General features: G+C 41.7%; 2 protein-coding genes across 3 annotated transcripts in view; one reads left to right on the top strand and one right to left on the bottom strand.

Moving 5' to 3' along the window:
• Positions 1-26,987, bottom strand: part of LOC124302350 (transmembrane protein 132C) — a 206,579-nt gene that overhangs the window by 46,005 nt on the left and 133,587 nt on the right. For both annotated transcript variants that reach the window (XM_046758461.1, XM_046758462.1), the window contains exon 3: positions 18,336-18,479. In XM_046758461.1, coding sequence (XP_046614417.1) covers positions 18,336-18,479 — 144 coding nt within the window. The remainder of the gene's footprint in view (positions 1-18,335; positions 18,480-26,987) is intronic.
• Positions 864-18,235, top strand: LOC124302352 (uncharacterized). Its single transcript, XM_046758464.1, has 2 exons — positions 864-874; positions 17,281-18,235. The coding sequence occupies exon 2, from the start codon at positions 17,308-17,310 to the stop codon at positions 17,893-17,895; it is 588 nt and encodes a 195-aa protein (XP_046614420.1). The 5' UTR covers positions 864-874; positions 17,281-17,307; the 3' UTR covers positions 17,896-18,235.

Here is a 26,987-nt window from a genome sequence, read left to right as displayed (position 1 = left end):
ATCGAACGCGAAGAAGCGCAAGGGATCGTAGTAGTACCAGAGTGGCCAGCTCAACCCTGGTACCCCAAATTTCAGGCAATGCTCGTTGCAGAGCCCATTGTCTTCAAACCTAACATTAACTTAATAATTTGTTCTAACAGGGAACCTCACGCAATTTGGCAGAACATTTCCCTGGTTGCCGGCAAGCTATCGAGCAGGCATTCGCAAGGAGAAAATTACCAGAAACAGCAATCCAGATCATGACATCATCCGTAAGCGAATCGTCGCTTAAACAATATGACGGCGCGTTAAAACGCTGGTGGATCCATTGTTCCGAGAATAACATTTCTCCATACGAAGCAACGGTGTCAGATATTTTAAAATTCCTTGCAAAAACATACGACACGGGAGCCTCCCATGGGTCGCTCAACACCCTCAGATCCGCAATTTCGATTATTATCGGGCCGGAAGTGGGACAAGATCACCATATCAAAAGGTTTTTCAAAGCAGTACACAGCTTGAGACCAACAAGACCAAAATACGATTCAATCTGGGAACCAAAGATTGTTCTTAATTATTTCAAGTCTCTGCCAAAAAATGAAAATCTCTCGCTGAAAGATTTAACCATGAAACTGATTACCCTGCTAGCCTTAATCACGGGACATAGGATGCAAACATACTCAAAAATAAACGTCGAGAATATTCAAAGAGTGGGAAATGCGTTCGAGATTAGAATCCCGGATCGAATCAAAACTACGGGCGCTAATCGAAAACAGCCGCTATTAATCATACCATTCTACGCGGAAGACGAAAAACTTTGTTCGGCATCAGCCTTACAAAACTATCTGGAGAGAACAAAAACCTCAAGAGGCTCCAAGATAGATCTCTTCCTATCGTTCAAAAAACCATTTCAAGCCGTCTCATCGCAAACCCTGAGTCGATGGGTCAAATTAACATTGAAAAATAGCGGAGTAAATACGGACAAATTTACAGCACACAGCACACACCACGCATCCACGTCTGCAGCGAAAAGAAACAACATCGATATAGAAACGATAAGAAAAACTGCAGGCTGGACAACGGGATCTGAAACCTTCGCAAAATTTTATCATTTAAATGTCAGTAGAGATAAGGATTCTTATGCACGAGCGATCTTGAACTCGCAATAACATTAGTAGTGTTAAGACACAACGTATAACACAAAACTAATAAATAATATTGGTTGCCGTTATTAGCTTTAAACATCTACCAGTTGATCTCGAGGAAGAGACGCGCAATACAATTAAATGATTAAACGAACTTACCAAGTGAAGTTCTATCATAATTGTATGAAGCGCCTCTTCCGAGATGATCAACACCCACCCAAAATACCCATCTAATAAACGATTACATACCCCTAATACAACGGCAACGCTTTCAAAGAATGTCTAGATCTAGGAAACAAAGGTGCAGGGCCGATTTTTTCGATATATAACTATGAAATATGTGGCGACATCGGTATGAAGTAGGGGCACTACCAGTTGATCATCTCGGAAGAGGCGCTTCATACAATTATGATAGAACTTCACTTGGTAAGTTCGTTTAATCATTTAATTAGAGCTACGTGAGCCAAGTGCCACATCGATAATAAACAATAGTGAATTATTTTCCAAGCTTTGTGAAAACAACTTTTTCGACGCTCGAGTGACACTCGATTTTTAAAAACAGTGACTCTCCATCATCCTTTGGTTTTATGAATTATCCTTGTTATATCTTGAGTCTTAAATATTTGCTGCGAGACGTATACGGCGAGCTGATGAGTAAAGTCGCTCAGTTAAAAGCACAGAAACAGAGCTTTTCCCCGAGAGTGATGAAGCGAATTCTTCACAGCCGTAGTATGGAGTGTTTCTGCTCTGTTATTTTACGAGGCTGAACATGAATTGTGTAAAAAATAATTTCAAACAATTACGATTACAGATTAGACTTGAAGGCGGGTTTAAGTTCTCAAATTTTCAGTTACACAAAATTCATTCTCGATATACCCGCCGAGCAGAGTCGCCGGTATAATTAATCCTCGTTATCACAGCGCAAGATAGACACTTTCTGCACCTATGATTGTGAAACAAAGCTCGGTACACCCGGTGCTCGTTATCAAAGTTCTGGCATCTCTCCTGACGAGGCCAACGCGCTGTTTATACAGCATGATTAAGGTGGTGGCCAGATCTCGCTGTACCGGAAGTCCGTTCTGGCCGCTGAACAGACCGCTGACAGCGCTGCCGAAATTTGTCATAGAGGACAACGTTATCTCTGTATTTCTATTTCCACGTCGAGGTTTGAAATTTTATTCGGAATGTCGTTAAGCCGTTGAATCACGCGTTATTGTGCTGAGTCAACTTTTATAAAAATAGTACTTTATGGTTTTTGGGAACGCTGGTTACGAGTCTGAAATCAGATTTAAAAAATTTAAGATGGCGGATCCAATAAGGTGGAAGAAAATTTCAAATTTTATCGAATATGGTTGAAAAAATTGGATTCGCCGTGCTGAATTTTCAATATCTGATTTTAGATGCGTATTCAGCGGTCCCAAAAATTTCTATTCCGTTTTTTCATCGGAATCGATCAAATTTGAAATTTTCACAAGCCGTATTAGATCCACCGTGTTAAAATTTTGAAATCCGATTTCAGATTCGTAATCAGCGAGTCCATATGTGTGATAACTTCCTTGGAAATGGATTGTTCCTTCAATATTCACGATTTTTTTCAATCAATTTGTTTCCAACAATAACAATTTACGTTGCATCGCAACAATTATTCTCGAACTATATACCGATTAGTAGGTATACTGTTAGAAATAGGCAAAAAACTGCAATGAAATATGTTGAAAATCTCTCTAAATGTACATAAAAAAAAAACGGGTATAAAATAGTTGGTAAAAATTATGTACTTATCACTACGACTCGAAGGGTTAAATCTCCACAGAGCGAAAGAGGAATGGCTAAAGGCAGTCAGTCAGGTCGGGTGTCAGGGGTGCATCACGAGGACGAGTTGGGGGATCAAATCACGGTAAAAGCTGTGCTTTTTATCTACAGTATCGCGGAATGTCTGGGTGTCAAGGAGCGTCTACAATCATTGGGAAGTCAGAAAAGAGAAGCGCTGAGGAATGACGGTTGGTTTCTTTCTTCTTTTCTTTTTCCATCTTGTTTTTCTCGTCACTTTTTCTTTCTGCCTCTTCTACCAACATTCATTGTCGGTATTTTTACCTCGTGACACGGATTCTTCTATCATTCATTTTATGCACGAACCGCGGATACATCAGGCATATATTACTGAAGTACAGTGAAAAAAATATTCATACATGATTAAAGAGAGCATGATGAGAAAAAAAAATCATTCAACCGAAGTCAAAGTAAAACGTGATGCAGAAGTTGAATTTATGTGACAAGGATATATCCAGGTTTTTTTTTTATTTTTTTTTTTTAAATGTACATAATACACTAACTGAAAAACGTCGAGGAAAAAATTTGAGTTATTTTAGTAGCTGAAATTATCATTTCTGTTTTCAATTATGCAAACGTTAATAATCGTTAAACAATCGAAATGATAGTTGATCTGAAACTCTTTTTCACGCTTCTGAGGATATCTACCGATTTCATTAGACTTCGATAACAATTTTTGAAATTCGATGCAATTATCATTTTCCTCCTCTGTTTATCGTGCAAGAAAACTCATCACTTTGGAAATCGAAAGCGAGAAATTTCAGGCCGTGAAATTGCATGAGGACAAAGTTAGTAACGTTACAGTAACGATGCTTGTTTAGAAGAAATCGCGTCACTTTGCACATTTAGGATTATTTGAAATTAAGTAAACCATGATAAATAAAACATACTCATTTTATACATATATTTCTAAAAGTTTACTCCTTGAAAGTCACTCAGAAATTGACCCAATAATAATTTTTTCCCCTGACATTTTGTCACAATTGCACCGTTTGAACTTGTAAGGTTTGTTTTGAAATTTTAAATAATAAAGTTTTTCCCCACACGCTATGGTGAAAAATTACCATAATTACATACTGCCTGGAACAGTTCAGAAAATCAGAACACCTTACACTGTAACAAATTTGAAGTAATATGAACGTACTGTACATTTTCGATATGAAACTTTTCCTAATTTTTCTCTCTTGCCAATAAAGTTCACGGAGTTAAATTACAGCAACAAATTATTACCATCTCATTTAACCGATAACCAGATAAAACCTCGGTACCTACTACATACCTGATATTAAAAATAAGGCAAAATGTAAAATCTCCGGTTGAAAAACTTGAGTAGCGGAATTGAGTTGCGTGAAAATGAGATATTATACCTGAATTAATATTATGTTCCTTGAGTAAAAACTTTGCCGCTCTATCACAACGCTGCTGACCAGCCATGCACACCCGCGCTTCACAATCGATCACAATTTTTTACCGTATCGTTGAAGTATCAACGCCTTAACGACGTATCGAATATAATCAGCAAGCGGTTCCAACCGGTTATCCGATTTCCGTTTCTTCTGATTTTATTCCACTCTATTTTTCACCCTTTAGCATTGTGTCGGAAACTGCGTTCCGCAGGCTTCGGAAAAACTTGCGAAGTTTGCTGCGGGTCAAGGGGTGAATTTTCGAGCAAACGTGCGGTGAGAGACGTGGCCGCAATCGACTTTTCGCGGTCAGTGGAAAGGGGATCAATGTTTGCCGATTTGTCCATAGCAATTTTCTCCCCTACGATGTTTGTACGTAATGTGTATACGTATACATGTATATATGTACGTAAGTGTGCTTTGTTTATGTTGTATAACCAGGAATAAAAAACGAACGTGTTTCCTTAATGTTTGCACTTTCCCGAATGGTGGAGGATTCCATCGTTTCGAGTGTTCGCCGATCGATGCAGTTACGTATGGATAAATCGAAAATATGTGGTGTGAGTTCTCGAAATCGAATGTTTTCCATGATCGCAAGATACGTTGGGTGTTTTTTTTTTTTCATTTCCAGATTCGTCCTTACAGTTAAAGGAATACACAAGTATCCAGGGTCCGTTCAGAATGGGGTCGGGTTGAAGTTCCGAAAGCGACTAATTCTGAATTATATGGTCGCGAAACGTGAAGTCAAGAAATCAAACTTTAACGATACGACAATGTTTCGAATGGTCGGAAACCCGACGGCTCAAAGTTCCGAAAATTCAAGTTACGATAGAGCAATGTTACAAAAAATAAAGTTTCGATAGAGTAAAATTCCCAAAGTTAAAATATACTCAAGTAGCGTTGTTTACTCAATGAGCGGGCGTAAAGAATAAGAAAAATCAGAATGACCAGTATTCCGAGCGTGAAAATATCGAAAATCCGAAGAACTGAAAATTTTCTCATTTTCGCACTTTCGAAATTTTTAAGTTTCGTTGAAGTATGATTTCCTTACTTTAAGTTTCGCCACCAAAAAATATGAAATGCGGCGCTTTCGGAACTTGTCAAATTCAGTATTTCATCCTTGTCCCGTTCAGAATTACGTCTGTTATCAGGATTCATACGCTTTTTGGAATATGAAATTCCCTGACTTTTCCAGTAACTGTTCAAGAAATATGTCGCTGAGCGGTGAAAATTTGTTTTTTTTTTTTACATATTAATACTAATACCTTTAAAATTACTTAGTAAGTATCTTACTGTCTGATTATCAATTTACAAACAACAGCCTGCGATTTTTTGCAAGAAAACAACGAAAGAAATTTTCGTATCAAGTAATACATTTTCAGATATGTAATCAATCGTGTGTTCATCGGTTCCAAATGATGATGATAGGTCGAAAAATTATCTTTAGATAAATCTGACCTCAACATCTAGATATAACGTAGCCATAAGCTGATCGGAAAACTATAAAAAAAATTCTGAACCGATATTACGATAATCATAGCACGCGATTCGGAATCAAAATATCTACCCAGCTGTCGTCGTTGAACATAAACGGATAAATCACGATTGCCGGTGATTACCGTCGTTGACGTGTCCGAGAATTTATAGGGAGGAGTATGAAAGAAGAGGAAAATCTAGCGGCGGGTATATTCGCCACCTCTAGTGAGCGCTTGATTGATTATGTAGAAAAAGGACGGGAGCTGGAGGAAAGGAAAATTGCTTGAAAAACTGACACGGATTAAGCTGGGTTATAACAGTGGGTGAAAGTGCAGAGAAACTTGCACGCAGCTAAGGGAAAGCGACGTGAATGATGTAGAATTAGTTTCTTGGATTTACTTCGACGTTTCACCGAAAGAAATTTTTAGTTCCGGTTACCGCTCTGTCCCTTAACTATTTTCATTTTTTACCACAATCGAAAAATATAGTTCCAGGTAGAAAATGAAAATTAGTTTTCTACCTGTTACCGGAGAGTCTGTTATCCGTTACTATTCTTTCTCATTACGATCACTGTCGCTATATTTTCTTGTAACTGTTGCGAAAATTTAATGCTCGCGCAACAATAAATAGACGTTAAAGCTTTGTTTAACTAAAAAAGTAGAGTAAACCGAAGAAACTGATATATGTTCATAAGAATTTTAAACCATTATAAATTTGCAAAAAAAACCCTAGTCATTCTAAAGTTTAAGCATTTCTTTTGCCTGAAAATGAGTAATAAAAAAAAATTGCGAATTTTGCATGGGATACAATGAAAATGATAGAAAAAAGGTAAAAACAAAGTGTGCCACTTTAGTGACTTCTGTGACTGAAAAGATTAAGTTAATAACGATAATTTCACGGTATGTGTTTCGGCATAAAATCGTTATTTCGCAATGATCTTGAAGAAACCAAGATTTTGCAATTTGAGTAGGTTTTGTTTTATTACAGTTTACGGAATTTCAGAAAATTCTCAAATCGCAAAACAATTGTATTCCCTCAGTATGAATCGTTACGATAACGTTACTAACTTCAACATGATATTTTACAACCGTATTGAGATCGTATAAAATTCTGAAAAATGATAATACGTAAAAAGATACTCACGACGGTTTGGACACTTGCGACTACTTAAAATCTTGAATTAAAGAAAAAAAAACAAAGCGATTTTTGTTCGAACATTTCATTCACGCTGTATAAACGTTACCAAATTCAACCTTATATAGCTGGTAGTAAGATAACGAGTCGAAGATTAATTCGATTCTCCGAATTTCCGTCCGCCATAAAGCTAACATATTTCCCAACCATATGCATATATGTATGTAGAAAGCTAAAAAGGCCGAAAACGGTATAAAACACGTTGTTGTTGTTGTTGTTATTGTCGTTGTTGATTCGGTATGTCCACATTGAGGTAACTAGATTAATTACCACCAGTACGAGCATCTGTTTTTTACCCTCGGTGTTCACGTGCACAGTTTCAAAACATCCGGCGCGTTATTTCCGGGAAAAAACCAGTCGCCGGTTTCCGCGATACTCGCGGGCTGCTAATTCATTTCGCTAATTTTTTCCACGAGAGGCTGATTGCGATTCGGTCGAGGGTGGACGGTTTGCGCCGCAGCCACGTGGCCTGTTCTTGGGATATTCACTCGTCAATTACACCCGATGGGTTGGATTAAATTTCTCTCTGCGGATTATAATCTCTATACCCTAACGACGTTCCGCCATTTTAATATTTGACGAGTGCACGATACTCAATCGCGTGTAAAATCCAACGTCATCAACGTGTTATATGCGGATATATGTCGGTTATGCTTGTGCGGAAAAATTGCATCGCATGTAAATGTAACCGTGTCAATTGCGTTGTTCATCGAGCGGGAATGATTGGAAGCGCGATGTGAAAAGTTACACGCTGGAAAAATTTACTTTTGTGAATTATTCCTCAATTTCCATAATGATCAATCTCCCTTTGACTGAACGTATAGTCGTATAATATAGTTACCGAGATATTCTGCCTGTACGTTACACTGCAAGAGTTTGTTAATCTCCATGTAAAGCAGCGCTGTTGAGACGCGGATTGAACCGAGATTATTTTTTCTTTCCATTTGACAAAAGGTCAATAATCGTTAATCAAGGTTAGGTTGTTTATTGAAATTTTTTTTTTTTACCCTGAATTTACGAATTGCGAAAAACAATATATATCTGTCATACTTTGTTATTCTTCTTTTGTTTCAGCTTGAATAACGAATTAGGAATTTCATAAACCTTAACAATATCGCGCGGTTCAACTTTAGGGTGCATCATTCCGTAGTATATTTTTTATGAGAGAATCTATTTGAACAGGCACCGAGACCTTCGTAGTAAAAATGAGATTCGAAAAAAACGCGCGAACAAGAGAAAAAAAAAAAAAAAAAAAATAATAAAATAAAATAAATAAACAAATACCATTTCGTTTAGCTTAATTGACTATAAAAGGCATTGAATTTCTCATTCAAAGAGAACCGTGGAATCGGTTTGTATCGATCGCGAGGTAAGGTGCGACGCATCGGCGAGCTCAACATACAAGAGCAATTTGGATCCGCGTGCCGAGAGTAGAGAGACAATATAAATAACTAGAAGATGTACCATTTCTCACCGAGGTCGTATACCTTGCTCCCCGTCTCTTCGTCACTGCAAGGTAGAGGTGGATCAGGTTCCGCTCTGGTAACGCGATCTCACCCCCACCCCTTCTTTATCCCGAACTCGAAGCGAGTAAGGAGCGTGACGTGGGAGGTTGACAAATTTCGCGAATTTGCCCAATGAAAAGGTCGATCGTTTCTCCCGGTGCGCCAGATTCTATAACAGAGTAGTCCGGCAGGTCTGCGGTCGTAAAATAGCTGAGCCATAGATCCCCGACGTTCGTGAACGCGCATGACACTTGCTCCGTGTCACGGTTTTGAAGAAGATCCCTCTTTGAGCTCAGGTAGAACGGAAGAGAGGGAAGATACACGCACCGCACACACACCGAAACCACTCGAGGCTCATTGTCAGCGAATGAAGAGGATTGATACGTTGAGCCGAACGTTGATCGTAAAACTGATCCACCGTAGGACGCATAGATCCTCTCTTCAACTCGACGTGTAAAATGGGTCAACGGAAGAAGACCCATCGAGGACCTCACGGAGCCTGCCCAGGAGCAGGTTAATTATTCATTCGACCTGAGCAGCGTGACACGTACGGTGAAAAATGTAAGGCCGACGAGTTGTTCCGATTCATGTACCCACGTAGAAAAATCGACGCTGGGTAATCGGGTCAGATTTTTACGTGGAAATCTAGCCTTGGCTCAACTTAATCCAACGTAACGCGTATCCTTACCGTGGAGCAGTTTCGAGATCGGAAGATGCTTTAAATAAACCATCACCAGGGTAATGCGATTCCGTGAAGAAGACGTAGTCGAGGTATGTGAGGAATATGTGATGATGGTGCATCGCGGCGACGTGTTACCTCGTACCTTCGCACTACCTGGTCGCGAAAGACATCCACCTCAACCGAGGTTCGTGTTCCTACCAAACTTCAGGATTGGTCGTAATGGTAGAACATGGGTAACCATATTCATATCTTACAAAAGGAACTACTTCGGAATCATTCCAAAGTTGCGGATCTTTTTCAATAATTCGGTACGAACGCAAACATAATGTTTTCTATGTGTTCAGTTCAACCTACTAAATCACAACGTCCACCTCTATGCTCAATTTTCTAATACATATTAAGCTTGGATGTCTGTTCATGGAAGTCAACGTGGGACGATATTGACCATACTTCAAGTAAGTCAAATTCAATCCTGGTCATTCGTTGTAAGTTTTTCCAACTAATCTACTCTCAGGTCGGAATGAACCTTGGCTTTTGTTAAGTGACAATCGAACACCGAACGCGATATTTCCAACGTTGCTGAAGAGCCCAGACAGCTCGGTTGTTGGACAGAGTTTCAGAAAGCCCGAGAACTGTTTCGTCGGTGTGAAGAACGGTGACGTCGTCGGGAGCAAAGTAATTACGGTAACATGACTGGTGATCCGTAGTATATTTTCTCATCTGTCAGACAGAGAGAGAGAGAGAGAGAGAGAGAGCTCATACCGCGGGGTCTCTCAGGGTTTTAATTGACGTGTGAAACCAGGGTTAAGATGGATTCGGTTCGGGCCAGAGCGACGTTTCATTAGGATTTCTGTCAGGCAAGGAGAGAGAGAAAGAGAGCAAGCTTCTACTCGCGCAATGCGACGTCGTCGCTTCTACGTAGGTAGGTACGTATATACATGGCGATGTGGAAAATGGAACGGGGGTTTGATATTCGCTTGTATCTACTCTACAGTCTGAAGGTAGCGCCGATGCCCGTCGACTATCAATGCTCGAGGATGTGGAAAAGGGATATTCCCGGAGACCTGAGTCTCTGGCATCTCGGTACAGATACCCGAAACGCAATAGGTGTTCGGGTTCGCGACTCCGGGTGTTTTGCATATCTATCTCTGTTGCACACGACGACGTCTGATGGGAAAACACATCCATTGGTATTCCCCGTGGGTCCTGAGAGCATCGCCCGCGGGTGTCAACTGGCGAAATAGTCAAAGACCGTGAGAGCGAGAAACGAGCGATGGAACGGGCATCCTGTAAAAACCGAAACTGCCACCTTGACACCCGGTGATAACTATCTCGGATTTTTTCACAAAATATTGAAAACTACGTATGCATACGCACGATGGGTGAAAAGATTTATCAGTGGGTAAGTTTTACACTTTTATTTCTTACTCTTGTGGAGGAGGCTATCCCGGATGGTTTCGTTAGACAAAATATATGTCCCGCACCATCGATTTAAATCGGACGAAGCAATCGCACTCCCTTCTCCCAAAGAAATTGATATGTATTTTTTATCACTGTACCTACTTGACATTTTTACTTCTCATTGCCTTTGAATTTATCATGCCGATGCACGCGCTGCATTAACAAGTCACGATGTCAGTTTTCGTTATTAAGCCAACGGCACAAAGACGCGTCACGCGACCGGAATGATATTTCTACGGGAGAACAAGTTTCGAACAACGAACGATGACTATAAATTTTAGTAGACGCGCAGATTGGTGTACATATTGTACGGTACAAAAGTTTGCTTCAGTGGGTAAATTATACTTCTATTATTCAAGTTAATGTTACTTACTTATATATGTACAGTGTATGCCGATGAGCAAAGCTAACGGTGATTGTAATTAAAATTAATTTATAACCTGTATATATTGTACATGTATATATATATATATTAAATGAAAAATAAAACAAAAAGCCAGCGAAAAGTTTACGGGACTTATCAAATAATTAAAACCCCCGTCATCTCAGGCTAATCAAAACTTTTTATTGCCGTAAAATCTGGCTATGTCACGTGCAGTTTGGATCGTTGCGAAAATGATATTTTCTTCATTCATTTTTCGTTCGGCACTCGGTGTTCGCTTGGAAAAGAGGTTGTTGGGGGGAGGGTGCGTGGAGAAAAAGTAAAGAAAAACAATAGCTAATTTGTTGGAAATCATCGTAAAAACAGGTCGCAAACCGACCGGCATACAATGGAAGGAAGTTTTTTCATTTCAGAAACTTTGGCCATGCCTCAGTCTGAGCAAGGGGCTTGGAGGTTGAGGCGGGTGTAAGAAATAACCCGGCGCTTAGGTAGATGTATAAACTCTCATAGAGTTAAATGCTATCAATTTGAAACTTCGGGAGAGTGTTGCTCGCCTTGCTTGAAAGGGAGAAATACGGAGAGAAGGGAGAGAGAGAGAGAGAGAGAGAGAGAGAGAAAGAGAGAGAGAGAGGAACTGGCGAATCTCCGGTCTGATTACTGGCATTAAGAATAAATTGAGAAATACAATATTAAGTTTTATCTCACGGAGGGACGAGACGACGCTCGCATGTTACATTAGCGCAGAAGGAAAGTAAAGGAAAGGAAAGGTGAAGAGTAGGTTCTGAAGACCCCCTCCCCCCCCCCCCCCCCCGCCGGGGTTTTCCGGCAGCGTGTTATTTCCTCTATCCTTCGTGGATTTTTTTTTTCTTTCTCTCCGTATAATTTAACCTCGTTTTATATCCTTACATATTTTATCTCCCGTCCCTACATTACGTAACGTGTACCTGCTGTGTTTCACTTGTGAAATATTCAAAAAAATAAATTTTTTCTTCCTTTCCTGCAAGTATAGCATACACGCGTAGATTTATTTTTCCGAACATAGTCTATTTTTCACGTGGAATTTTTCTTTCGTACGAACGCTTTGCTATTTTATTTTTATAGTATTTTTTTATTTTTTTTTTATTTTTCCATTTTCATGTTACAGACGACGTTTTTGTTGTGGGTTGTTTTTTTTTTTTTTTTTTCTTCTTCGCTCTTCTTTTTTCTCTCATCACTTTGCTTATATTACACGAGAAAGAAACTTCTTTTTCACGTGCGACTATGTCAGCAAAGAAGACGCTCCCTCGTCGGGTAATTGAGACGGTGCAGGGGAAATTGAAAAAGGAAACTTTCGACCGCTTTAGACGGAGAAAATATAAAATATTCAGAGGGTTGGATAGGGTCAGAGTTTATATTCGTATAAATTAACGAAGTGAATTCATCGACGATTATTCCCCGAGTAGTTACTGGATGATAATTTACGGTCTATTGAACAGGAAGAGAACCTGGCGGCAGAACCGAGTTGCGAGACAGAAAGAGAGAGAGAGAGAGAAAGACGGAGAGCGATATGAATCGAATCAACGTTTCGATAAATACTTGAGAGTGATTTAATACCATACCTGTATATTTCTTGTTTTTTTTTCTTGTTTCATTTTCGTTCATTTAATTCGGCTGAGTCGGCCGCCGCGTTTCTGTGAGCGGAAATTTCTTAATACGAGACGCTAGCTGATTGTGGTTCGTTCTGCAGGATTATAAACTAGAAGAGAGGGGTAAAAGAAAAATGAAGAAGCTTAAATAATCATCCCGTTCAAAGAGAAAGAATATTTCAATTTCCGGTCGGTGTTGTTGATCCGTCGAAACTTGAAAAATTCATACGCGATAATTATGCAGCATACAACACGTCGCGGTTGGAATATACGATTGTTTGTTATTCATCGCCGGTTTACACGTTCCGCGATTAACTCAGGACTGAACTGGCCATACTTAAGCATAATTAAATAACTCGCTAGTGCTGCTACCGGGTATCCCAGCGAACTTATCGTCAATTAGTTGTGGCTTATTCGCGACTATTGTAGGAGGACCGTGTCAAGGGATCCGAGTAATTATTTAGACCGGCGATGAGGGAGAGGGGCGAGAAATTTTCCGCCGAGCTTAGATGACCATGTAATTTTTATTTATCATTCGTTCGCGAGAAAATTAAATTGTACAGTTGGCAATCGGAGACAGCGTTTACTCTCCAAGGGCGAAGAAAGAGCGTTGTCAATATATTACACTCGAGCTTTGTTCTAAATTGAAACATAGTCTACCGAATCTCTCTTTCTCTCTTTCTCCCTTTCTCTGGAAGAGAGGAAATTCTCAGCACGTAACGGTTGTATAAGGAATGGGTTTGGTCCAGGAAACTACAAGCTGCGTCGTTCCGTTGAAAATAGTAAAGTAAATACCGCAACGTCCGCCGTACAGAGAGTGTGGCTCTCATACATCTGTGCAACTGAAACTCCGAGTAAATATGTACCGAAGGTAAGAAAATAAAAAAAAGAAATAAAATAAATAAATGTACATACATATGTATATGAAGTAGAACAACGCAAGAATCTCTCTATTCCGAATCGATGATGTTGCGAAGCAATTGTTACGTGTATTTCGGTAACGTCGAATCGCGAAGTTTTAGAGAAAGAGAGAAAGAGTCCATCGAACAAGCTGCTTTCCACATTCGTCAAGCCATGTTCGCTTCATTGACTCGATCTGAATCGGGCGAGAGTAAAAGAGGAAGGACGACTGGTGAAGTTCGAGGAGATGAACGCTTGTCGAAGAGGTACAGGCTTGCGGTTAAACGAGGTTGAAGTTAGTAACGTTAATCCAACGATGCATGTTTGGGAAAAATCGTTACCTCGATCCTTGGGATTGTTCGAAATTCAGCTAGGAAATCGTAACAAATAAAGCATTTTCCTAATTCAAAAAGAAACCACCTTCTTGAAAGTCTGCGTAAGAAAGGCTTGTTAATTGGTTTATAGTTCGTGAATTAGTTCCAAGTTAATTTATAGTTACTTGTAAATGTCCGATTGGTAGAAAATAAATTCCAGTTTAATAAGCAACGTTCTTTTCACGGGATCGTTGTGGAAATGGAGCAGAAGGCATTCGGTAAAAGATGTTGTAGAAATTGCGACGTTTTGTGAATAATAAATAAAGTTATTTACTAATTTCATACAGCTGGAATCATCAAGTGCACTGAAAAAGTTTATTTAAATTCAATATTCAATTCAAGTCGTTCCACCTCCGTTGTAAAAGTTCATCAGAGAGATTCTGGCAACTTTAGTTTACCTAAAAGGAAATGTCTTCCGGATAACTAAAAACCAGGATTTAACCAGCTGGAGATTTCAGAAATTCACAGAACTAAAAGCTAAACATCTTAAACAAATCACCAATTTATCTTACGACGAATTAACAAGACTTCTCGTAACGAACCAAATAAACAAATAACCGTAATAAAGTAAAGTGGTAGATAAAAATTCGGGAGTCAACACCTTCCGTCACGAGTCGTTCTGATAAAATTGTGCAACAACGATTTTTTCGCATCACGTTTCGTTAACGTTAACGCTACTAACTTCAGCCCTGTCCGGTGTAATGGAAACGGAAATTTATCTGGCATTAGTGTCTTCAGCGCGTGGTTAATTTAACTGGTTTATAAGGCAAATTTTGTGGAAAGGGGGGGCAAGGGGCGGGGTCAGTTTCCGCGTGTGTGAAACACCCCGAGATCCCCGACCACCTACCTCGTCCTTCAGGAACCTGGAGTGTTTTGCTCGTTTGCCATCGTATCGCGGTTTATTATCTCGAGGGAATATGTGCGGAGACGGCAGAGCCGCTTCGCTGTGGTGGTCCACTTTTACGTCTTTGCTTTTCTTCTATTTTCTAGGCAATATGGAACGAATAACACCCGCATAGGTGCCCGAGTTACGTGCAAGGATCACAGGTCGGGATACAAAGCTCGTTGGACTTCGTACTTGCAGATGCTTGTACCCGTGTTCCTGACACTCCTCGTAATTTCCAATTCCTCCCACTTCGTTCCCTTCGTATTCGTTTTGCCTTCTTCTGCTTCGCTATTTCCTATTTCCAACTTGCACTTTTTACATCCCGCGTACAGGACTCAGGAACGGGTTTTTTGCATCAGTAGAATGTTCCAGGATACATGAATAACTGATACATGGATCTATTTAGATTTCGGGATCCAACGATTCGGAAAAAAAAACAGAAATTCGACAAGAAAGAAAAAGAAGAAAAAAAATTTCGCTCGCAGAAGTCGAAAAGCCTTGACGAGTTCTAATCGGGACTTGACCGTCGGTTAATTTATCGCGCTAAAATGGTGCTGATTAAAGAGTTATAACGAAGCGGCTGCGATGCTGTACGTCAGACCGGAACCGTTCTTCAGATAACAAACAGTTCGCTCGTAATTTTCTTACCTCTTCACACGAGCAGCGACTTTCTCGGTGATTGCGAACGCCGGCTTTGCCTAATCACAAGGCTATCCAACGACTTTTTCCCGTCTCTCAACAGCTGATGTTTCCACACGTTCGACGAGTGAGGAGGTGTTTCAACGCTTATTCTCCTTAGATTCCCGGCTGTTATTAGCCGCGCCAAGTTAGCCAATAATTATCCAGTGCTTGCAACGAGCAAAAATGTGACTAATTATCCCGATATCGTTGCCGCAATCGCGAGGGTTGTATAATTTGCTCAACCACAGTCAGTCGGTGTTACGAGCAACACATGTTATCGTAGCAGGGCTTCCGGTGTGGTTCTTGGACCGAATGAATTAACAGTTCGTTTTGATACGTTTTACACGAGATCATTCGAGCAAGGACGAAAATATTCCGGAGCCTCTTCTCGATCAAATGAATCGCGAATCTCGGAAGATGAGTCAGCCTGTCGGCGTTGGCACGTGTTGTAGAAAAAGTTGAAAGGAATGCGAAAGAGGGTTGAAATTAGGGGCTGATAATGACGCGGAGAATAGCCGGGATCTGAGGCGCAGCAGCGAAGTTGGAAGACTTCGGGTAAAATTGGAGAGGCAATTAATCATCTTATTGACTACAGTCGGTGCAGCGGTAAACAATTTAGCGAATAAAAGTCGGCTCGATTTTTTCGCCTTTCATCCTACCCAAACCACGACCCCAGTCTCTTTTTACTGGCAAATCTCTACCGCCTACTCACAGCTTCCTGTCTAACGATAAAAATAGCTCGGCGCCGTAAGATAAATGATAGAGAAGCGAGTTGCGGATAATCCCATGGCAAAGAGAAAGGGGGAAGTTGAGATCGAGGTTTCGCGGGTTAGACGCAAGGACATCTGGTTGATCCGATTTCGAATCGACCTGCGGATTCGGGGGATGAGAGAGGAGCGGGAGTCTTTAGATTAGAGAAACGCCCTGCCGGGTAACAGAGAAACGTAAAATGATCCCGCTTTTATCGCAGCGCTATCCCCGAGCCGTGGATTCGAGGCAGCCATCTGGTATGCATGATGCCAAAAGACATCGAAAGACATTTCGAAGATTCTCTTCCGAATTAGGAGAGACAGCCGGCGTTTCGAGGAGGCGGCGTTAAACGTGAGCGGAACTCCGAACCTCGAATTCTACACCCGTTCCCGACATACCGGTTGTCTCCATCACCCTGGATACCGACTATTCAAAGCTTCCATGGGTATCCAAAGTATTCAAAGCAGGCAGTGTAACAGTTTCTTCGTCCCGAGAGTCGATCCGGTGATAAACTCCGAAGTGCGGTTACCAGTTTTCATTTCTTCGTTAACAGGCTATCGGAAGTCCAACGTGTCGCAGCCTTTTTCTCATTCCAAAAATCATTACGGCACCGTGATGACATCAGAGGACGCGGAACATCCGAAACGATTCTACAGAGAACATTCTCTCGATATGAGAATCACTGATAGGTCTGATTTCCCAGCGGTCTCTCCGCGGAAGAAAGTGCCTCGGCTGTTATTCGCCGTTTGAAATCACGACGATCCGACGACGAATCGAACTATGCCGTCGCGATGACCGGCGGTGGTTTGGACGGTGGATACTTTGTAACCTGAATCGTCAATGCGGGCCATGGATTCATTCGACGGAACCTTGTCATCGAAAACACGTGATCGCCTGAGCAAAATGGTCAACTGCCTCTAAGTCGCGCGACCGCAACTCCTGATAACGAGGTGCAAAAACGTCGGTAGCGATGGATATAAAAGGGGAGCCGTATATACTAGAACCAGTAGCAAACAAACTGCGACTGTACGAAGATGTTTAAGGTTACGGTGATCGTCGCGTTGCTGATTGTCGCGGTCTCCGGGTTCCCGGCCAGGATGATCGACGTCGCTGACTTGGAGACTGTTCGAATTCTGGGTAACCAAGACCAAGCCAACGTCGATCCAACCGTCGCGGATAAAGGATTGATTTACTTGGACTCCGAAGACGAGGAGGTCAAAACTTCGGAAGGATTGGCGAATCACGAATACCTCAATCCCGACTGGGAATCGGATGGCTCGTTCGAGTCGCGGGATAATGACGATTTGGAGGACGATGACACGGATAATGACGATTTGGAGGACGATGACACGGAGGTTGGACTGCGGGGAAAGCGATCAATGGATTGGCACATGGCGCAACCATCGAAGGATTTCGACGAGGGTGCGGTTAAGATTCGTTGGAGGTGGAACGACGGGACGCCGGAATCGAAGCCACGCAAAGTGGACGTATTCGATGGTCTTAACGCGAAGCAGTCTGACTCTGCCCAAATCAACGCGCCTCTTGTGCATTATCGACGACTCTGCAAGTCCAGATTCGAGCGTCGTGACAGACACGGCGTCTGCAGATCAGTCATCGACTGATCGCGTTTCATCACATTCGTAAATGTCAATTTTTATGGTTCGTTTCACGATGTGTTTGTCATACTTTAGAGCCATAAGCACTTCCTTCATTATACATGTACTTGTGCAAACGATACGACGAGTGATAATTACATATACGATATCAATTTACCGACAAGTTGGCGGTTCTTGGGTGTAATTTTGATCATTCCTTTTTTCCCCCACATCGGACCACCTCGTGTTACTATGTGCGACGAAAGTTTCGACGAAAATCTTGAAATAAGTAGGAATAATTGATTCCATTTGCAATTCTTTGGACTCCGACATAACATGCATACAGCTGTATAATAATAATCTCAGGAAAGTGTCCACAGGTATAATTTAAACGAATTAAATAACGTTCCAATTTCAGATCTTCGAACGAGGTTTGTTTTTCACGTTGAATTATTCGTTTTACTTACATATTCTGCGGACGGGGTGCGTTTTCCTTTCGTATTGCGGTGAAGGTGGCGGCTGTGTACTTTCCATTAACTTCAACAGTGACCGTCCAATCAGGGCTGCTGGACGTGGCTCCCAATATTCGTACGCCGGATTTCACCCTGGCTCTGTAAGCGGAGAAATGGAAGAGTAAAAATTTGACAATCGACCAAAGAAGCTTGGATGCAGGATAACCGAAGGAGTATTCGTAATACTAGCGGATGTACTATCGGCTATGCTTTATCTCGAACCTTTTACCGGGCGAAAGTTTCCGGACCTGCGGGACGATATTAAAAACTCAAAGCCACAAAGTTACGCTCTGAGGGGAGGGGTGGGGAGGGAGGGGAGGGGGAAAGGAGGGACTCGAGAGGGTTGTAGTGGAAAGATGAAATTCCCCGTTTCATCGTTTGAAAAACGATCATTGAGAGCGAGTATGTAGTTATACCGAATAATATTATCCTCGATAACCGCTGCACGGGGGGCAATTATAGAGGTCCGGATAACTTTTCGCGAAGGAATTAAATTATAATTACCTTTGAGTGGAAATAATTTTTATAACCTTCTTTGCCTCTCGACTTCAAGCCTCCGTCGTTCGTTCGGATCGAGTGGAAGTGAGGGGCGGGATTAAGACGTTACGCGTACTTTTAGGAGCGGCGACGAATTCAGCCCGTCTAGACTCTCTCGAGGCTATGAAAAAGGAGCGTGCGTCGTAAATCGGGGTTGAATCGACGACGCAGACTGGGTATATTACACTACCCCGCGATCTTATAAAGCCGGGCTCAATACCGCGTAATATTATAATGGCTCGGTCCGCGATAGCCGCCCTTCGAGCTCAAATAGGGACGATGACGACTCGACAAATACTCGCGTATCTGACAAAACCGGTCCTCGAACCTTTTGCCGCGGTCGTCACTTGAATTCGAGACCAAGTTTCCGTCCGACATTACGATTTATCCTATAAATCTCAAACTAACGAATTTATGGAATTTAGCGAACGGTTCTACAAAATACGCTACGAAGAAAAAACCGTATATGTGACCAATTGTAGCGTAACGTATTGAAAAAAGTCAAATTCACCGTTGGTTGAGAAGGCTAAGGAAAATAAGACGTGTGGGAAAAAGAAAGTCAGTAAAATTTTTTAAAAAACTAAGGCGTTTCTGAGTTTCCGGTAATAATTCAACCCCTTCTTATGCTAAGTTGGCAAGACTCGGTTCCGATCGAAGCTGCGTCCACGAATCGTAGAGTATCAACGACGAGAGAAAGAAGAAGAATGGGTGGGTAGTTTCCACTGCATGCGGCACAAGTTTTTCTAAAATCTCAACTTCGTGCGGAGTCAAATCGTTTTCAACCGTTCGGAAAAGGGGCTTCTTGTAACTTTTAAACTGCGAAAAATTTTTGACAATTTTAACATGCTGTCGCAATGAGACGCAACATCAAATGACAATCATGAAAATGATTAAAATTTACCGAAGTTTGGAGTCTCGTTCGTTAATGGAATAAAAAAATCATGTGCTGACGTCACGCTAAACTGCAGTTTGAAATACGTCTCACAGATAAGCGTTAGATCCCGGAATGAGTTCGAGTTGTAAGTGCGAACTTACACAGCGATACATTACGTGCAACCGGTGCAGCAATATCGCTCTTAGAAAATTTCAGACACGTCTTGATTCTGCCGTGCCGCTCTGCATCTTTACCGTTCCCTATTTTCCCTGCTTCGTTTTTCCTTCTCCTCTTCATTTTCCGTATTATACACGTGTAATGACAGAGGCCAGGGTCTTCGAGGCCAGAGGGTAAGCTCTGGAAAATTAATTGGCTCACCAGAAGGCAGCCGCAGGTGCTGGAGAATAAAGAAGAGAACGACTTGCCGAAAAGCGCAGTTTTCAATGCCAAAAAACCAACGACTTTCCACTTTTTCTTCCCTACTTTGTCTCGAACCTTTCATCTCCTTTTAAAACTACCCCTCTTCACTTTCCGCCTTTGCGAAAACGTTAGATATCTCGGTACCTCTGCATTTCACGCCTCCTGGCGCTTCAAAGCCGGACGCAAATTGCAAGGGAACGAGAGCTTGCAGACATTCGACTCGAAAGATGAGGTAAGATGGTTTCTCGTATTGCCAAAGTCGTTTTTGCACTGTGCAAACTTCCACCCGAAGAGAACGGCGAGGAATACAATGAATAAATGACGGGGATTCTGTGTAAGGTAGGACGACACGTGGAGGCCATTGGTATCAATTTGGTGGTTACATTCCGCGACGTGACTTAATAAGTCATAGACTTGATTATCGATCACGCTTACTTACGCCGACGGGGTAGCCGATAATGATACTCGACGGAGAGACGTGAGTTCAATTCGAATTCCCTTAAGCTCGTGTTATATAAGTATATACGATGTTTAAAAGGTGGGCGGCGTTTCAACGAAAGGTATAAGCAGCAGCGATGAACGAGCCTCGAAGTATTTCAACTTCAATTTCGGAGGGCATAAGTAATTCAAGTACGGGGATTCTGGGAAAACATTGACTCGTCAGAGATTCAAACCTTCGCCCAAGGGGGAATTAAATTCACCAACGAATTTTCACTTTTTTTTCTCATTCGTTCTTTCTTCCCCGAATTCCAATTCTCAGCTGTAATTATTTATCAACTTTTCATTCTTTCCTCGTCGTTTCTTTGACAGTTAAAAAAGACTTGCACGTTGACTTGAACCGTGCTTTTCGAGTCAGAAGAGCAAAAAATAATAAAAAATTAAATAAAAATGAAAAGAAACTGACCGATCTTCGAGCAACATGACAGGCGTGTAAATTCTCTGTAATATCCGCCGCATAGAAATCAACGCCTGATAAAAGACAACTCTGATTACTCTCGTGTAGCGAGGACCGAGGCAATAAGGCGCCATTGGGTTGAAAATAAATCACAACACGTGCGCGTTCCGCGCCTCCTTTATACACATCCATCCATCCATCCATCCATCCATCCATCCATCCATCCCAGTACGTTTCGGGTGAAATATGAACGGATATAGAATTTACCCAGGTAAAAAAAAAAGGGCATCCGATTTTTGATACTACCGAGGGAGATTCGTCGGGACGAGAGACAATTCGTGACGCAAAACGCGAATCGTTACGGTATGTGTGTGTGTGTGTGTGTGTGCGTGTGTGTGTGAAAGAGTATAGGTATAACGGTGTAATGAAACCGGACCGAGATTGCTGTGCGAATTTCGCAATTTCGCAATTTCGCTGTACCCGCCGATCCTCAGTCACGTACTTCGGGGAATACATAACTCAGTTGAGATTCAGCTGGTATCGTTGTCAACTTCTCCTGTCCTCGGACTGTGCGAGAGGCAGGCCCCGGTAATACAGTTAACTGCAAAGTGACGTACCTCTAACGGTTTAGTTTACAGGAGCAATTACAGTTTCCGACGTAACCCTGACGAGGGTTGCTCGAGGCCGCAGCAATGCGGCCTCACGATTACTCTTGAAGCCGCCATTTTTCATTCCGAAAAATTAAACTGAGCCCGCGTTGCCGGTGAAAATTAAACGAAATCTAGATTCACTGTTACCGTGTTATTCTGTGTTCGAAATGCTCACGACTAATAATAATTAACAATTGTTATTCCGGCGATTTCGGTTCGATCGTTTATTATTATCGTACGGATTGGACATTTTTTTGTTATACGATGCAAGCTGTAAGGTTGGCGATTAAATATTTTAACGATATTCACGAATCGATACATTTTTTCCCACCCAAGTATATGCTTATGTAATCGGTAAGACTTGGTTCGATAATCTATACCGTCTTCGAACGAATTCTCAAGGGAAAGAAAACAAAACCTCTGGCGCAAAAACCAGGCGCCAAGTACATTAAATTGGAAACTACTCAAAAAAAAATAAAAAAATTAAAAATTACCCCACGACTCAGAAGCCGCCAAAATGACAATGTATATTCCAATAAGTACAAGCAACAATTATATCCTTGCCTACAAAAAAATTTTGAAATCAAAATCGTTAATGCCAAGTGCGTAATTTCTTCACAAAAAATAAGAAAACAACAAGAAAAGTAAAGAATTAGGGACTATTGGAATTATGGAAAATTTGGTGCTATTTGTACTTGAAGGAGATATTTTAGAAAAATACTTTAAGGAATAAATCAAATTTTGTCATTATAGCTTCATCTATGCATCGTGCCTTGACTAAATTTACCTACAGAGCGTCTTTGTGCAGCTATATGTAAATCGCCTCTATAACAAGGTAATTAATTTGCTGTGTTATAGCCCATTAGTCGAACCGATATAATGCGAGCATACGGACGTATCTAAGAAACAACACATTCGTAAATATAGAGGTGAATTTCGTTGGCTGGATTTTAGAAAATAAAACGATATTCTTCGAAATTGTGGCACGAAATGGATTGCCGATAATTTGAGAATCCGTTTATCGTTAAGAACGGATTGTTTTGGATCGCATATGCCGCACGAAAGAGAATATCGAGTACCGAATTAACTTCGACTTGGTGAACAAAGCATTGACATTCATATATCCAATCACTTCCGGTAAATACTCTCTTGTCGTAACGAAGATCAAACCTGAATACTACGGCGTTTGATGGGCGAAATTATTCATCGAGCAAACTGGGCGGAAGACTTGCGGAAATTGCAAAATATAAGTCCTTCAATCAAACAGACTTTTCAAGAGGTCCGAACCTACACGGCAGCGAACTTCAATATTTGCTCGCTCCAAACGGCGCGTCTATTCATCTTGTACATACCGATCGATGTGCATCGTCGTTTATTCTTAGTTTTCTAAAAAGTCCCGTCAAGTACAACTGATTCTGAACGTTTCAATCCGTCTCTACTTCGTTATTGTCCGTGTTGATTATTCATTTTTACGAAGAAGTTACGACGTATTTGGCGGCAAGGATTTTCATTTCAATATTTATTGTCCGTAAGTGTGTACTTACTTGAATACGTACGTTGTCATTTTGTTGCTTTCTAAGTTGAAAAGCAAATTGTTGATGATAGTTTCGACTTTGTTATACTTGAAGCAAGATTAGACATACCGATATAACGTTGAATCGGAAAATACGATACATCTACGAACGCCAAATAAACGCAGAAAGAAGAGAATCCTCTTCCTCAATTTCGGAGCACGTGTGAAAGATAATATCTTGATCTCGTAATCGTTCGGCGATCAAGAGAACAGATAATAACGATAGATCAAGCTGTGGGAAATCCGAGATTAGTCGACGATACGATGGTTCGGATTATAATGCCGTTAAGTCTAACCTCAGCAGAATGCTGGGTAATTCGGTGGAAAACATAAGAGACCCGCACAGCCGAGAGCCGGGATACGAATCGAGGGTTGCAAGTTACGTTTAGGGGATTGTGGCACACACCGTGGGATGCGGAGTAAAGGGGTGGCCGCCACACGTCGAAACAACTTTCGACAAAGTTACCCGCATCGCAAAGTCGTTCCTCGCATGCCTCGGGCTAAGCAGGAAATTATGCTGCTTCTCGTTTCATTCGTCGCAGGACTTCTGCGAGGATTCGAATTAGAATGCGTTTAAGAGTCGGAGAAAACGTGTTTCTTGTAATCATTTAATTAAAAGGAACAACAAGAAAAATCAAAAAAAAAAAAAAAAATGCTATCGAAATTTCAAATCGAGAGGAAGTATTTGAAATGAGTTTCTGGCAATATTTACAACGAAACTGTTATTCATATCGGTATAATACAACAATCAATTGTATATTACAAAGAGAAGCGATGATTTGAAAATCTTCCTTTTGTTTCGAAACAATGCATCTCCTGATATACAAACTTTACGATTTCAATAAAGCTTGGCGTTCACCCTACATCAGACTTAGGGCACGACGATAATTGGCCATGTACTCTGTTACAGGCGCCGGTTTTCATCCCCTCGGAGTGTTCATAAATTGTCGAAAAAGAAAGAAGAAGAGAAAAAAAAAAAAAAAGAGGAAAGAGAAAGAGACGGAGAAAGAGAAAACGAAAGAACATAAGAACGCCGTCTGTTTTTCATCCCCTTGAATCCCCTCCACCTTCTTTAAACGTATTATAACACCAGCACCGGCGCTTTTCGAGATACCGGCGCAAAGCGGAAAGTTCCCGTAGCCGACTTCTGCGTCGCGTCGTCACCGGCATCGATGGTGACCCTTCTCGTTACCGGGGATTTACGTCCCTCCGCACCCGAGCGTTCTCCATCCCGGCCGTATTCTTACCTCAGTAAGGAGAAAGAAAGAAAGGAAGGAAGGAAGGAAGGAAGGAAGGAAGGAAGAAAGAAAGAAAGCAAGGAACGAGGTTCAGGGTGGTAGGCAGTTCCTCCTTCCTCCGCAGGCCGTTATATAATCGCCGTTGTGCTTTACGACAGCGCCAGGTTTCCCACGGAATCTTGCGTCGTAGCAGCTGGGAGCGAAGCGCCGAGGAAATTAAAATTGTGCGACGATCCGAGGGGGGAGGCAACGTCAGGACGACGTCGACCTTAAAAACTCGCAAGTTTTACGGTTGGTGCAGGGTAAATTATTACTGAACACAGCGGCAGCTTCGCCTTCGGCGAGGTCTGTTATCGCGTACCTTATTGTAATCGAGAACAGATGCGACATCGGCGTCGCTTTGACCCACCCTCGCAATATTCGCAACGCATCGCACATATATATATATATATATATATATATATAAATATATACAGTAGGGGGTCACAAATCAGGGATGGATCGATAGGGTAGCTTTTACTCGGTTCCCCGTGCATACATATACACGTATAGACTACCGCAGAGACACGCGAGTTCGTAGAGCTCATGAGGTAGAATGTAGGTACGTATCCTGCTTGGTGTTCGGAACTCGAGAGGATTTACGGATTGGGGGATGAAGGGGTGGGTGGTTGGGTGGCACGGCTTGATCTCTCCACACCGCGAACAGGGTTCCCAGTTCGTACTACGAAGTAGATGGAGATACCACGCTGCGGAGACACTCAAAGATATACATATACGTATAATACGCAGGGACTGTCGCCTAGTCTGCATGCATCGCGTGGATATCGATTAACAATTTGCATGCAAATGACACGGGGCGGTAATTGCGCCCCACGGTTGATCAGCTCTGTTGCCGGAGACTCGGTCTTGATCCCAGACGAGATCTTGATCTCGATCTCTCGGTCTCCTGTCGTCACACTCGTCGGGAGATTCTAAACGCGATTCGTGAAACGTATCGCTAATCGAGAATTCACCTTTAATTCGACGGGGTGAGAATACCGGTAACTTTGCTTCAACGTTACCGTTTTATCATCGTCCGCGTTTTCGACGTACCGAAACCGTGGAGCCGACTACCTCGCAAAATGATGGTAACGATAGGGGGAAGCCGAAAGCCCCGTGACGTAAAAAAATAATGAAAAGTTGAAACTCGAGCAGAGCAGGGTAAACATGTTTGTATAGGTACGTATATAAGGGCATGGTGCCGGCTTGACAATATTTTAAAAGTCGAATATCCACGCGCGGATTCACCGAAATATGTGTGTATAATTTGGATCCGCGGATGCTAAGATTTCATCGCGGTAAACCGACGTCGTACCGAGTTTGGCGATCAACCCCCGTCGGCGAGCTCGTTAACTCAGCTCGAGTAACGCACGTTATCCTGCAACCTCGTCCTAGTCATTGCCTTCCAGGTTATACGTGTATGTATAAGCGGACTGTGCAGAACTTCGCTGAGGGGTTTATTAGGAAACTGTTTTCATCGAGGTTTATAGTTAATTTTCGAATCAGGCTTTCTACCTCGGATACCAACGGTTGTAGGGTAGAGGCACCATTTTTGCCCACCTTTGTATCATTTTTTTACTTTTTTCTGGTACCATGAATCTATCCACTCATTGAATTCGTTACAAAAGCCTATTCTGCACATAATATTGCTGTGATAATAAACTGCTTCGAAAACAATTTGAAGAATAATTAAAGCTGTTTCAACACAGTTTGTACAATTTGTGTCCATATTCAGAGAAATTTTTAGTTCCGCTTACCGCTCAGTCTTTAATTATTTTCATTTTTTACCACAAACGAAAAATATAGTTCTAATGGATCTAGTGGATGGTCCAAAACGGTGCATCTACTCTACATGCCAATGTACCATGGTTTTCTGATTCTAAACCATAATAATTTCGGGCCACCTGCGAGATAAGACCACGATTTAATCCACGAGATAACCCATTATTCAGAATCCATAATTCATCTTCTTGTATAATTGTACCGATTAAAAACGTTGGGTACGCGGGTTTCGCCGTTGTCTGCTCGTAGTCGGAATCGTCTCTTGTATCTGCCGGCTCCATTTTTTTCGGCATGATGTATCGCCGCGGTTCACAATCAGTTCCGAAATCGAATGGACGGGATTTGGTCGGCGGAGGTTGTATAGCCGTAGTAGAATGCGGAGTATTTTTATTCGTTTTTTTTCTATATACATTCGAGCTCACGTAAGGGAGGGAGGGTTTTTGATTGGTTCCCGCCACTCTATGACCCGATACGATTAACTCGATTTGATTTAGAGGATTCGGATAGGTATTACCGCCGAGGAAAATGAATTATACCTACACCAGTAACGAAGAGGAGGAACGTTAGCGGGGGGGGGGAAAGAATCGGGCGAAACGCAG

Source organism: Neodiprion virginianus, chromosome 4, assembly GCF_021901495.1.
Source record: "Neodiprion virginianus isolate iyNeoVirg1 chromosome 4, iyNeoVirg1.1, whole genome shotgun sequence".
NCBI lineage: Eukaryota > Metazoa > Arthropoda > Insecta > Hymenoptera > Diprionidae > Neodiprion > Neodiprion virginianus.
The sequence above is the reverse complement of the archived record's forward strand: the minus strand, read 5'-3'. Positions and strand labels throughout refer to the sequence as shown.